The sequence below is a fragment of the Sylvia atricapilla genome, chromosome 1, assembly GCF_009819655.1.
Source record: "Sylvia atricapilla isolate bSylAtr1 chromosome 1, bSylAtr1.pri, whole genome shotgun sequence".
NCBI classification, from domain to species: Eukaryota; Metazoa; Chordata; class Aves; order Passeriformes; family Sylviidae; genus Sylvia; species Sylvia atricapilla.
The window spans coordinates 32,510,489-32,523,172 of record NC_089140.1 but is presented as its reverse complement, the minus strand read 5'-3'; the positions used below and the strand labels follow the sequence as shown (position 1 = coordinate 32,523,172).

The 12,684-nt window shown below is 43.3% G+C and overlaps 1 protein-coding gene across 2 annotated transcripts; it reads right to left on the bottom strand.

Annotated features, from left to right (window-relative positions):
* Nucleotides 1-1,224: 1,224 nt before the first annotated feature.
* Nucleotides 1,225-10,339, bottom strand: NPY (neuropeptide Y). Of its 2 annotated transcripts, XM_066318825.1 has the most exons (5): nt 10,235-10,339; nt 9,864-10,051; nt 4,576-4,656; nt 4,395-4,433; nt 1,225-1,514 (listed from the first exon to the last, which is right to left on the bottom strand). In XM_066318825.1, exons 2-5 carry the CDS (start codon nt 10,049-10,051, stop codon nt 1,490-1,492), a joined length of 333 nt encoding a protein of 110 aa, XP_066174922.1. In that variant the 5' UTR covers nt 10,235-10,339; the 3' UTR covers nt 1,225-1,489. The 2 variants fall into 2 exon arrangements, with proteins under 2 accessions (XP_066174922.1, XP_066174932.1); XM_066318835.1 differs by lacking the exon at nt 4,395-4,433 and having other exon boundaries at nt 10,235-10,333.
* Nucleotides 10,340-12,684: the final 2,345 nt, after the last annotated feature.

The window sequence follows — 12,684 nt, the reverse complement described above, 5'->3', positions numbered from 1 at the left end:
ATCACAACTCCAAGTGTAGCACTACAGAACCATCGCCAAGTCTGTAAGTTAATGTGTTGCTGCTGAAGCTAAGTTTGCTGATTCCAGTGACACCTAAGCATTCATTTCAATTTCAATTTAAGAAATCAAAAACTATGTTGTGCTTAGCTGAAGGCAGTATGACCACAAAAGCTGACCAGTCTTGGTAAGCTGGTAACACTTGGCAAAAGCATTTATAGAAACCTGGAACTCGGTTGCACTGATGCATCTCTCCTGGGCCCAACAGCCATGTGAAAGCATTTGAAAATTGGGAAGGACATCTAAATAGATTATACTTTCACACTGATTCTTTTCCGGTTTGGAACTTCTTTATGTGCTTTATTATGCATTGTTTAGTCACAGTGTGCAAAGAAAATAAATGGTGTGTCAGGGGTATTTGGAACTCTGTGCCAAAAGACCAGCATTTGTGTCATGCACACTCTGGGTCCTGACTATACAGCAAGACACACATCTGTGAACTAGAACCACTTAAGAATAAGGGGAAGGTGCTACCATTCTTATACTTTGAGTAAAAACTTGAAGTGTGTCTAAGACCCTCATTAAGCTAGTGAGTAAATTTATAAAATCCAAAAAACAAGAAAATGTAAACCTGTAGATAGTTTGCCTTGTCCCTGTTCTGTAGATCTCCTTATGGTAGAAACAGAATCCTTTAATAACTCCAAGAGAGGCTTGGAGGGCAATAGCCCAAGGGTTGGGATTTATCACTATTCCTTTACAAGGCCTTAGGCAACGTTAGATGTCTCTTTTCTGGCACAAATAATTGCAGTGTTGTCTTGGTTTATGAGTTACTTTAGATGTTATTTTCTGCTATTTTGCATATTGCCAAAACAAAGATGTTACATCTGTTTCATTTAAAGTTACTAGTTCAGGCTTACAGCCAAGCACCAAACCAGTTTCAAGGAGTTAGCAGAATTAAGCAGTGACTTATTCCTTTGCATTTCAAAAATGCCATTAACTTTATTACATTTACCAATGTGAGCACTAAATAAGTTTTTAGGATGGCCATTCTAAAAAATCACCTCTCAGAATAGTGCTTTCCTAAGTTATGCAGTCTCTGATCAATTATTTTAAACAGTTTTGAGCCGAGTTTGAGGGCACGATAAATGATGCCTTTATCTTACTTTGCACAGTAATTACTATAATAACTGTGACACCATTGTTGTCCACACTACTTCACACTACAGGGAAGTTATAATTCAGTTTTAATAGTTTAAAACAATGCTTTGTTATACCAATGACATGGTTGTTTGTTTTCATTTAGTATGTTACATTTTGGAATGCACAAATAATTTATTTAAATAAAGGCATATACAAATATGATGAAGGAGAGAAACTCTACAGAATTCAGTACAATGGCTGCATGCACTGGGGAGGACGCTAGGATTTGCTTCAGAGGTGTGGAGTAGGAACTGAAAACTAGGAAAATTTTGAAGGTATGCTGAAAATCCCATCACCACATCGAAGGGTCTTCAAACCTGCAACACATATCATGAATAAAAACCCCACATTATTAAACATGTTAAAGACCCCTCTGAAAAAATTCAATGTTAAAACTGCCTAAAACATTCATTAATAGCAGCGATGAGAAACACATATGCATATTTGCAGTTGAAGATTGCACATATGACTCCAATAAAACCAGATGCATTAGGAATTGCCAAAAATCTATACTTTGGTACCAGGACTGGCCTGTACATCCTGCTACCCTGGTGCCACGTTTTACATGGTTGAGACTAGCTACAAAGCTGCCTTACACCATTAAATAGCACTTAGTGAAATTAAGCTACAAAACTATGATACGTTGAAATACAAATTTTTTAAAGATATATTTTTCACTCTAACTCAGGAATAAACAACTCACTGAGCCAAACAAAAGCACATCATGCTGTAAGCACCTTCAAAAACCCCAAGTTCAAAGCCACCATCCGAAAATATTATTGTGGTATTCCACAGCTCAATATGAAGCATTTGAAATGTATTAAAAAGCGTGCTGAAGGCAGGATTTTATCCAGAGATCCTCTGCTAGCAAACAGATGTTTTGTCTACACAGGAGGAAAGGTAACAAGGGAACATGGAAAAAGACCAGGAGAAATGCATTTGCCATAATTTTTCCCATCTAGAAGTAGCACAGCAAGTCTTGTTTAAATCTAATCTGCCCCTCCACTGGAGAGCCACGGACACATTATAGGGCAACTGAGACCCTGCCCATTTTAGGAAAAAAAAGCTCATTCTGGAGTTACCCATCTCTCTGATTGACTGCAGAGGCAGCATCGGGAGATATACATCCTATTACTGAGTTTTAAACATTTTCTCATCACTCCACAAGACAGACAAAATCAGAAACGTGCCATGTCACACATTTCTGTCATAAGAACTTACTTGTACTGAGGTCAAGGCACCTCCTTTTCTTTAATCTTTTAACTTCCTATTTTGTAATGAGTTTCTAAAAGAATCTCTCTAAACTTTCTTCCTATGGTCAGACATACAACCAGACTGTAACATCCTTTGGGGTGTATTTTAGTCAGCAAAAGTGAAATGTCAAACCAGGCCTGTCAAGCTGAATACAACTGAGTTATTTATCATTATCTCAGTGTTTAGTTACAAAGTTCGGTTCCCGAGAACTCTCTCTGTCACTGATTCACTGAGTGCAAATTACATCTGCTCCATAACCAGCATTCGGTGAAACTATTTCTAAAACATGTACTTAATTCAAGGTTGGAATTCATTTATCCTGGCTTCCTCCAGGAGGAAGGCTTGGGCAGCTGTGCTGTGTGTCCAGCTGTCCGACCCTGTGTGCCTCTCCTAACTTCCCCCCAAGCTTTCACACCCTCAGGACAATTTCAACCAAGTCAGGGAAAGGTACACCGGTTTTAGAGATATTTAGCTCCTGATGTGCCATAGAACACAGGACTGGATAGAAAGAAAATTTAATTGTGTCCTCACATGGACGAAAAAGTTGGAGTGGGCTTCAGAATCCATACAGAGTTTTATCCTAGAAAACATATCCATAGGAAACTAGGCATCATTGTTCCCAGTACTCCCATAACTGTCAGCGATGAGTGAAAAATACCATACTCAGTTTTAAGTGCTGTTACAGGGGGTATGAAATAAAAATCTGCTTCTCATCAATTTTTGAACTTAACTGCAGACTAGTTGGTTATTTTGCTCACGAATTTTTGTTCCCTGGTGTGTTATAAATAGCATTATTGAAACAATAATAATAATCATAAAGTTTTGTGATGAAGGGGTGAAAATTACAGAGAGTATTAGACTATTAGGGAGATATATTAGAGAGTATGAGTACTAACTACCCTGTGTGTTGCCTCAAATTCAAGAGAGTGGAAATCTCCCATTATGTGAGGGCTCTCCCTTGCCACTACCAAACACAAAATAGTCTAATACATTTCACTGCACTCCATGCAGTTTTTCAGATAAGCATCTGCAGAGAAATTTGCATCCCCACAGCTGTGGTTAGTCATCAGACAACGCTCTCCCTACGCACAGAACTGCAGGTCTCATGGGCAACCTCCCCGGATGGCAGTAGGAGTTCTGGGTCACCTTTCAGTGTCATGATCATGCCCTAAATTCAATGCTACAGGCTATTATGTTTAAGTACTCAAGTAGTCTAGCTGAGCCTTTGCAGAGCAATTGCTTGTAGACCCCTGAGAAGACAACTGCATAAAACATTTATCTCTGCAGTAGAAGTATTGCTAGCAAACTTCAGACAATCAGTAAAGGCGTAAACTGAGCTCATTCTTGCTGGATTGTGAGTAAAACCAGTATTTTCCTTCATGAGCCAAAACTCCCCTTGCATCTCACCTTTTCAACATACTTACTTTTCAGCTGTGTAAATTGCAGTCACTGCTACAGAATCTTACATTATGGCTAAAGAGTCATTACCTAACTAGATAAATACATTATGTACGTTTGAAACTCCAGTGTTATTTGAAACATCACTGTTACTTTCGCCAAGTGCAAATGGAAATATAAATGCCTTTTTTCCCTTTGTAAAATATTACATTAAAAACAATGTGAAATACTGTATTTTAAAGACAAGTCACCGCTGTGCATTTGTGTATGAGTTAATGTAGATGCATATTTACCACTTACACATCTTTAGAGGAAAAATTTAAACTTGTGTGAGCAGCAAATGAGTAGCAATATGCCATCTTTGGAGCTGTAATATGTAAGAAATCATCATCAGACATCAGAATACAACTCTACATAAAAATGCCCATAATGGGGTAAGTGTTGTGGGAATGCCTCCTTTCCTCTGAATACAGTTGGTATATATAATACCAAAGGCATGGTCTGCTCCCAAAATCAGGAAATTAAGGGTTTGGATTATATCATACCTGGTAAGGCACTTCTTGCATTCATAGATGGTGCTAGCTCTTAAAAAAAAAAAAAGTAATTAAAGATTTTTTGTTTTAAGGACATGATTAACCAGCTGTTGGTGGCATGTTTTCTCCCTATGAAAAATATTTACTTATAACAAGTGAGACTGTTAAATTCAAATGAGCTCTTCATACATACCTGGATCTAGGAATGTTTTCTGTGCTTTCCCTCAACAAGAGGTCTGAGATCAGTGTATCTGGACTTGATCTCTTTCCATATCTGAGGAAAAAATTTTAGAAGTTATATTTTTGTATATGTCACTTTTTACAGAGACTGAGCAACGAACCATTAGTGATATTTTTTAGGAAAAAAAAAAAAAAGAGCAGACATAAATACCACTTTCCAGCAAGAATGTTAATTTGGCTTAACCATATGAGCAAATGTTAATTCTTATTTTATTTCCATATTTTTTCTACATCTTTTCCATAATTATTTTACATTATAATATCGAGAAACTCTGAATATTTCTCAATTTGATGGCTGCTCCTGGATATTCTAGGATCTTGCACCTTACTGATGAGAGCACGGAGAAAGAGGGAAGAAACTGTGCATGATGTGAGTTCCAAGCATGTTGTTCCTGCCTGCAAACCCAGTTCCATCATCCCATGAACTTTCTCATTGGCTTAGATGATACTTATCCTTCATCAGAAATTTTGCAAGATTTTTTAAGATAGCCAGCACATTTAGGGCAGCCCAACACAAAACAGCACATTAGTTTGCAAACACTGAGCTATCCCAAGGCAATCATCTTGAACTGTGTGACTGTGAGAATGAAAACTTGCTCTTTCAGAGTTCTCTTTCAACTAGACAGGCTATCAGGGGCTACCTATGTCTGATATTTACACAGCAGCTGGCTTTCTAGTCTAGTCACCTTTTTTTTTTTTTTTTTTTAATTCTGAATACAGTACATCAGTCAACAGTTAAAAGTACCACAATTTCCATTACTTGGGAAGGAATTTGATCTCTTCCTGGGAAAACAGAAGTGGCAATGAGCAGCCTGCTTGACAGGCATTTCATCACTACAAGGATTCAGTAGCCTAAGAGTGATAACAATGAGCAAACACTCCCTTGGTTGGAAAGAATTAAGATCACAGTTTAACTTGTGTATGAAATTTCATTCTGAATCACAAAGTACATTAGCAGCTTTTGTGAATGCTGCTTGAGTGAAATTCTGATTTCATAAAAATCAAAGATGTAGTTAAGGACTTACATTTTATCCATTTCTATCATGTTTCTTCAGTGGACCCCAGTGATTCCAGTGATTCAAATTAGCAAAAAACCCAACCCAAACCTTCCCAACCTACATTCAAAAAACTAACAGTTTTAATTGTCGATTGCATAACTTCCTTAACAGTGGAAACATATCTCGCTTTTCAATCCTTTTCTTCAACCCTTTGTATTTTTACATTGCTTTAGTCATTTCAGTGCATCACCTGTGCTCCAGAAAGACAAAGCATCACTTTCAGAAAGTTATATTTCTTAATCTGAGCTGACTGAAAGCAGGTATTTGAAAAGAACCAGCCACACACAGTAAAATGCTATTACAATAGTGCAATCAGGCATGATGCTGAATCAAGTATCTTACACTCCATCACCACAAAGGGATTTCTTTCTTTCTAGTTCCCTGCTCCAATTAATATGGATGTGACTTGGACTTCAACTGAGGAGGAAGTTAATTTTCTGTTAAAGAAACTGATTTAACAAATCAAAGCTTGCTCTTGCAGCTCACACTTGGACAAAACTCCCACTAATCTCTCAGGAAGTTTTCAAGCCTGAATAAGAAATAGGTAGCAACCACTCAGAATACAGAGATCCATTCAAATAATGAGGACCACTAGCTTGGGGAAATATATTTTATATGAGTTCCTTCAGCATCTTGGCTACTCCATGCCACTTCCCGTGCTGGATGGACCCACCACGTCCTCACACAGCAAAGCTGCACACAGGGTGTTCACTGACTACACCAACTGGGCTGCCCAAAGAACATCCATTCTTCCTTTATCAGTCTCCTGTCTAGCCTGTCATTTTGCCCCTGGGAAACATCATGCTACTGACTTACTAAACTGGGGTCACAGACCACAGAGTCTGTCCCTTTTTCCTGATGCAAATGCCTTGAGATGTCTTTGCTCCAGCTGCTTCGTGCCTTGCTCCTTGCTCTGAGATACAAGTTTACCAAAAATCATGGCTGTTTTAAAAGACTTAGAAATATCATTATTCCAAGCCAGGTGAAAATACCTGGTCAGATTTTATACTCCATTTGACACATCAAGGCCTACTTTGAGGCATGCTGATAAGCCACAGCTCCAGCTGAAGTCAAAGAGATTTAAGGAGTAAACAGACTTATTCTGAATAAGGACACAGTATGTCAAGGTTCAGCAAAATCTCAAAGCTTTCTGTGGAAACTTGGATGTTAGGACTCAAATCCGCTTGATGCTCAAAGCTGGCAGCACCTGCTGAGTCATCTCAGAAGCATCTGTGGGTCTCATTCAGAAAACTGTCAAGAAATCTGCTCCCTTGCTCATTAAAGGGTGTTGACATGAAGCAGGAGCAGCAGCACTGCCCAGGTCATACACACTTTAATACACTCTCTGACCTGCCTATAGTTCAAGCCATTTCCAGCAGGAATGGCCTGACTGCTTTGCTACAGCACAGAAGAGCCACAGATCCATGAAGAAGCTGCAAGTGACAAGGAAAAAAGATAGTTTGCTAGCAAGAGGGAGCACAGGTAGCAGCAAGTAGCAGGAGGAGGACAAGTGATTTAAGTAAAGATGGACTGACTCTGAATAAAGCCTCCTGAACAGTGTGGTAGAGAGGTATGAGGTAAGGACCATGGTACAGTTCAGGAAATGAAGGTAGAACTAATCCAAAGACAAACAGACATCTGTAGAGCAAGAATCTGTATCTGTGCTGGGCTCTCTTTTAGGTTATAAAGACCTGGAACATAAGGAACAAGGGATCTCATCAGAAACAAGAAGTCTGAAACAGGTCTCATGATCTGCACCATACAAGCACCCATTTACCTCAGGTAACCTCAAAGAGGTTTTAAGGCTGACAGGCACTGGTGTATAAAGCTGAGATGGATCTGAAAAAGAATTTCAAAGGAGAGAGGGCGCAAACAGACAAATGGGCAAGGTCTAAATACGAGAAAAGAAGGATGGTCTGGAAGGAAGAAGTTCATGGAACTCAGGTGAAGACTCTGTGGGTCACAGTAGCTCAGAGGGGAATGGCACTCAAACACTTGATTCAGGCCAGAAGCAGAAAGCAGAAAGATGAGCCACCATGGGGAGGGATGTTAGGGGCTGCTGGTATTCATAATCACAAAAACAAGCAAGGCAGGGCAGATGAACCTTAAGAAAAAACCCACGTCAATCTCCTCATCTCCTCCTTTGCCAACGTGTTCTTACTGCTTCACCTCACCAGCTACAAGCACCAGGGTGGGTGAGATCTGAGCACAGCTTGCTCACCCACCCACAGAAGGAACAGGGTGAGCCCCTGGACCACATCTTCCCCCTGTCACAGGGTCCCAAGCAGTATCATGCACAAAAAGCAGAGACAAATATCTGTAAGAAGAGAGAAAACTTTGAGCACTTCTGCTAAAATAGACCAGTCATCCTTAGACTGGTCCCAAATGCGTTAAAAGTTATCAATTCATTTTGCAAGTGATTGCATCACTGCCAAAACAGGAAACTTCCAGGAGCTCAGTTAAGCTTTCTGAATGGAGGTGGCAATTGCTTTATTTCTGGGCTGTTAATTCACCACAGTGGAAACAGCACATCTTTTGGATTTTTTAGTTAACCTGTGCAGTCAACTTTTAAATGTGTATCACAAAATTGTCATTGTAGTGCTTTTTTCTGCCAACTTTCTTGTACTTCCAGGTCAACTCTGTTCCTTTAAATAAAAGGGTGGGTGGGAAATACGAGGAAAATCTAAAGAACAAAATTCAGATTTTATCCATCAGAAACAATAACTATTTCAGTTCATTTCAGGCCCCAAATCCACAGAAAAGAATGAAACTGGTTTCAGTGTCTGAGTTGTGTACTTACAACTCATAAAATCTGGATAAAAGCTACACAGTCAAAATTAAAGCAAGCACACAGGGCACACACCAGAAGTGAAGGCTGAACAGAGAAAGGGTAGGGGTCGTTTGGATGGGTTTGGAGTTGGGATTTTTTTTTCTTTTTAAGTATGACTTGGCTTTGGACAAGAGCCACCTTTGAAATGGGAGATGAAAGAAAGAAAAGAAGGGATGTGACACCAGCCTGGAGGTCCTACCGCATGCAAGAGAAAACAGCAGCAGAGGCAGAATTTGAGGATTGGATTATTTTAGCAGTAATTTAGACAAAATGTTATTTGAGCGCAGACTGCCGCACAGAAGCATGCCTCACACATGAGCCAGTTGTGAATATTGCTTCCAAAGTTCAGGACTGAAGAACTGTATTTCTACCAGCCCTTTCATCCGTCTTGTGCTCCTAGTGCTCTGGCAGAAAATATAATGGGCTTGCTGGGAAAGCTCTCAGTTACATGATAGCCACTCTTCTAATTTAATTCTTCAGTCTTCTAGGGGGACAAATGAAAGCCTAATTTTAGACCTCTCATCTGGTTTTGATAGTAAACAAATAGATAAATGTCAAAGCTCTTCTGGGTCACACACTGTTGTGGGACCTCAGCAGAAACTTCTATCAATCACACAGCCTAACTAGACAGATAATTTTATCAAAGAAGATGATTTTTTAATAAAAACTTGCCCTTTTTTTTCAGACTGAGCCTTTCCTGTACTTTAACAAGCACAGTCAAACCAGAAAGCCAGTTTAGGGCCAGGTAGGCTGGGGTTCACACTTTTTCAGATGGAGGTTGAGTACTCGGTCTTGAGAGAGGTTTTTTGTTAGGACTAGTGGGATTTTTGGCACTCAGAGGTGCGTGAAGTAGCCTACAAACCACAAAGCACCTGGACTATAACAGCTCCACAACGGGCACGTTTTCTCACCAAAATCTTCCCTGGACTCAGTGGTAGCAACAGAAGTGGGAAGCAGCTCCTAGTGGCCTGTCTAGCTCTCTCCAGCTCCCAGGTTAGTTGTCTTTCCCCTTTGGGGGCTCTCCCGGTGCACGCTGCCCTGTTCATGCTCCTCTCTGCCAGCCCGTCAGTGCCACGGCTAGCAGAGGCTGAGAGAGCAGATGCAGCATTGACACCCCTGCCAACTTGGGAGGTGGAAATTCAGCTCCGGACCCGTCGGCAACTCAGGGTTTCACGAGCACTGACTGCTCTCTAAACGGAATCTGTGCACCACGTCTTTCCCGTGTCCTTAGGGAAAGCAAGGAGAGACACCCAGTGTGAGGGGACACCCCACCTCCCTCCCCTCAGCCTCGCCAAGGAAAAAATCAGCCCGGGGAGCGGGAAAGGGAGATGTCCGCCGTCCCGCTCTGCCTACCTCTGCCTGGTGATGAGGTTGATGTAGTGCCTCAGCGCCGAGTAGTATCTGGCCATGTCCTCTGCGGGGGCGTCCTCGCCGGGGCTGTCCGGTTTGGAGGGGTACGCCTCTGCCAGCGTCCCCAGGCAGACCAGCAGCGACAGGGCGAAAGTCAGCACCGACACCCACAGCCTCACGGTGCCCTGCATCTGCACGGCGGGGCGGGATGGACGAGAGCTGCCGTCAGCACCTACCCCGACGGCGGGAGCAGCGCGGCCGCCCCAGTGCAGCCCCTGACCGGCCCGGACAGCCCCAGCCCCATCCCCATCCCCATCCCCATCCCCATCCCCACGGCTGTCCCCGTCCCGTGCCCGCCCCGTCGCGGCACTCACGGCGGCGGCTGCAGCGGAGCGGCTCTCGGCTGGGCTCGGCGCCTCTGCCCGTGCGTCGGGGCTCCCGAGTGCGGGGCTCCCGCCTCGCCGGGCTGCTTTAAGGCTTCCCCGGCACGCAGGAGGGGCCTCGGGCGATCACGCCTCGCCGGCCCCGGTCCCCCCCGCCCCGCTCCGCCTGCCCCTGCCCCGGGAGGGGCACGGCGGCCGCGGCCGGGCGGGGCCGGGCGGCACCGAGCGGGAGGGCACTGCCGAGCCCCCGCACCGCCCCCGCCGCCCGGGAACCCCACCCCCGGGATGTGCTCCCGGGAGCCGCAGCCTTCCCCGGCTGTCCCGGCCCGGCCGGCTGTGCTGTGGAGCCGCCGTGCTGCCCGGTGCCCGAGTTCCCGGGAAAGGGAGCTCTGGGGAGAGAGCTGGCCCCGCACCTATGGCACTGGAGCGGCCCCAAGCTTGAGCTTTGTAACAGTGCCGCTGCCGGGCGTAAAGCCAAGAAAGCAGGTTTGGGACAACCAAAAGTACCAAATCGGTGCCACGGGCTCAGACATCACACCCAGTAAATGGGTAAATTAGAGACACGCACAATGGTTTGTGTTGGAAGAGACCTTAAAGACCAGCTAGTTCCAAACCCTTGGGCCATGGACAGCAACACCTTCCACTAAACCAAACTGCTCAGACACCAGTCCAATGTGGTTTTGAGCACTCCCAAGGCGTTCACAACAAATCTTGAGGCTTAACTTCCTAGGGGACTGGCAGCAGAGCTGCAAATCTACCACCTCTCTTCACGCCTAGTCTGCCCTCCTGTTCTGCAGTACCTTCTGAATATCTGTTCTAAAGTAGCTTTATTCTAAAGTAGCTTCATTTCTGTGCCTGAGCCATGTGTCACAGAAAACAACTCGCCAGTGCCGTGGGATCACAACAGCCTTTCCAGTAGTTGTCCTGATCCAGGGGAACCACTGCTGAATCTGGGACATGGAGCTTGTCCTAGCAAAATGAGACGACTGATTCAGCTAAGGTGTCAGACTTACATGTCTGCCGAAACTTGTCCAAATCTGAGTCGATGGGGATAGATGGGCACCCTGAGAGTGATATGAGCCCTCGTACAAAGGAGGTCTGAGATAAAGTAGACCGGGGATCTTGTGGTAACACACCCTTCTCCACTGATGACAGGAAGAGCCTGGCTGACTGGGCTAGGCTAGACGTACCTGACTACCAGAGTACCTGAAGGTGAATCCACTTCAACCAAAGCTTCAGAATTTGTCAAAGCATTCGGTAGACTTGAAAGTATCCTTACATATTAGTAAAAGAAGGTTAATTCTTTAAAAACAGATATTTGACTAGCGTATTGATGACCAGTGACTAATTCCAGTTGGAATTGACAAATCACGACTCTCATAATACCTTACTTTTACTTTAATTTGAAGGCAAAATAGCAGATACCCAAGTAAGAACATTTGATATACTGACAAAAAGCTTCAGGACATATTCTAAAACTATGTCATTTACATACTACTGTTATTAATTTCTGTAGTTATTATCGTATACAGTTACTGGTTTAATAATAATCCAGCAGATTCTGAAAAGCGATATTCAGTTTGAAAAAGCAAAGCCAGGAATTGTTTTCATCACTCCAGAAACAGAATCTCAATATTATCTAAGAAAAAGAACAAACTAGCAAATAAATGGCTGTTGTGCTGTACTACTAAGCTCATGAGACTATGTCCATTTCAATCCATGAAAAGAAAATTCCAGTAAGCTTAAATGTCAAGAGATATTTTGAAATCTTCATGACTCCACAGTGCACTGGCCACAGATCTAACAGGCAGACTACAGGCTGCCTTCCGTCATACACTGAGTGAAAAATCGTAATGTGTGTGAATAATCTTCTATGCCACAGCCAGCAGCTCTAGCTCCTAATTTCTGCAGATCTGTGCACAGGGTGACATCCCATCTTACAAAGTGGCCTCGCTGCATCCCCACGCTCTCTGCCCTCCCACCAGCACGCTCCTGCACATTCAGTGTTCACGTTGTCCTCACGTCAGCTCAACAGATGCAGCTGATGTGACAGCCAGATGCCTGTGATACTGCAAATGCTCTGAAGAGCAGCTGTGCTCTGGCTCCATCACTTTTCCTTTGCTATTCTGAATTCAATAAGATGCCTAAACCAAAGCTTGTATTGGTCCAGTATATCAGCTTTTATGGGCTGTAGGGGACAACTGATGACAGTACTGGAGACTGAAGCATCTGAAAAGGTGTGTCACAATCACAGCTCTCACCAGCTTATGCATGATTCTGGCACAACCATCTCCCACCAGTTCACAGAACTGTAGGTGACTCTCTAGTTCCAGACCATTAAACTCTTTCACCACTTATAACTGAGGTTGCTTCTCTCCCACTCTTTCCACACTATCAGTCTTCAAGGCAGTCCAAAGAGGAAAAAGTCAACAGACTAGCAG

What these genes read in the sequence shown, in the direction of transcription:
- NPY (XM_066318825.1), bottom strand. Translation starts at nt 10,051, where the DNA reads ATGCAGGGCACCGTGAGGCTGTGGGTGTCGGTGCTGACTTTCGCCCTG. An exon ending in GAAAACATTCCTAGATCCAG is followed by an intron (nt 4,434 to 4,575) that starts GTATGTATGAAG and finishes TTTTTTTTTAAG; the next exon opens with AGCTAGCACCATCTATGAAT. An exon ending in TGCAAGAAGTGCCTTACCAG is followed by an intron (nt 1,515 to 4,394) that starts GTATGATATAAT and finishes TATGTGTTGCAG; the next exon opens with GTTTGAAGACCCTTCGATGT.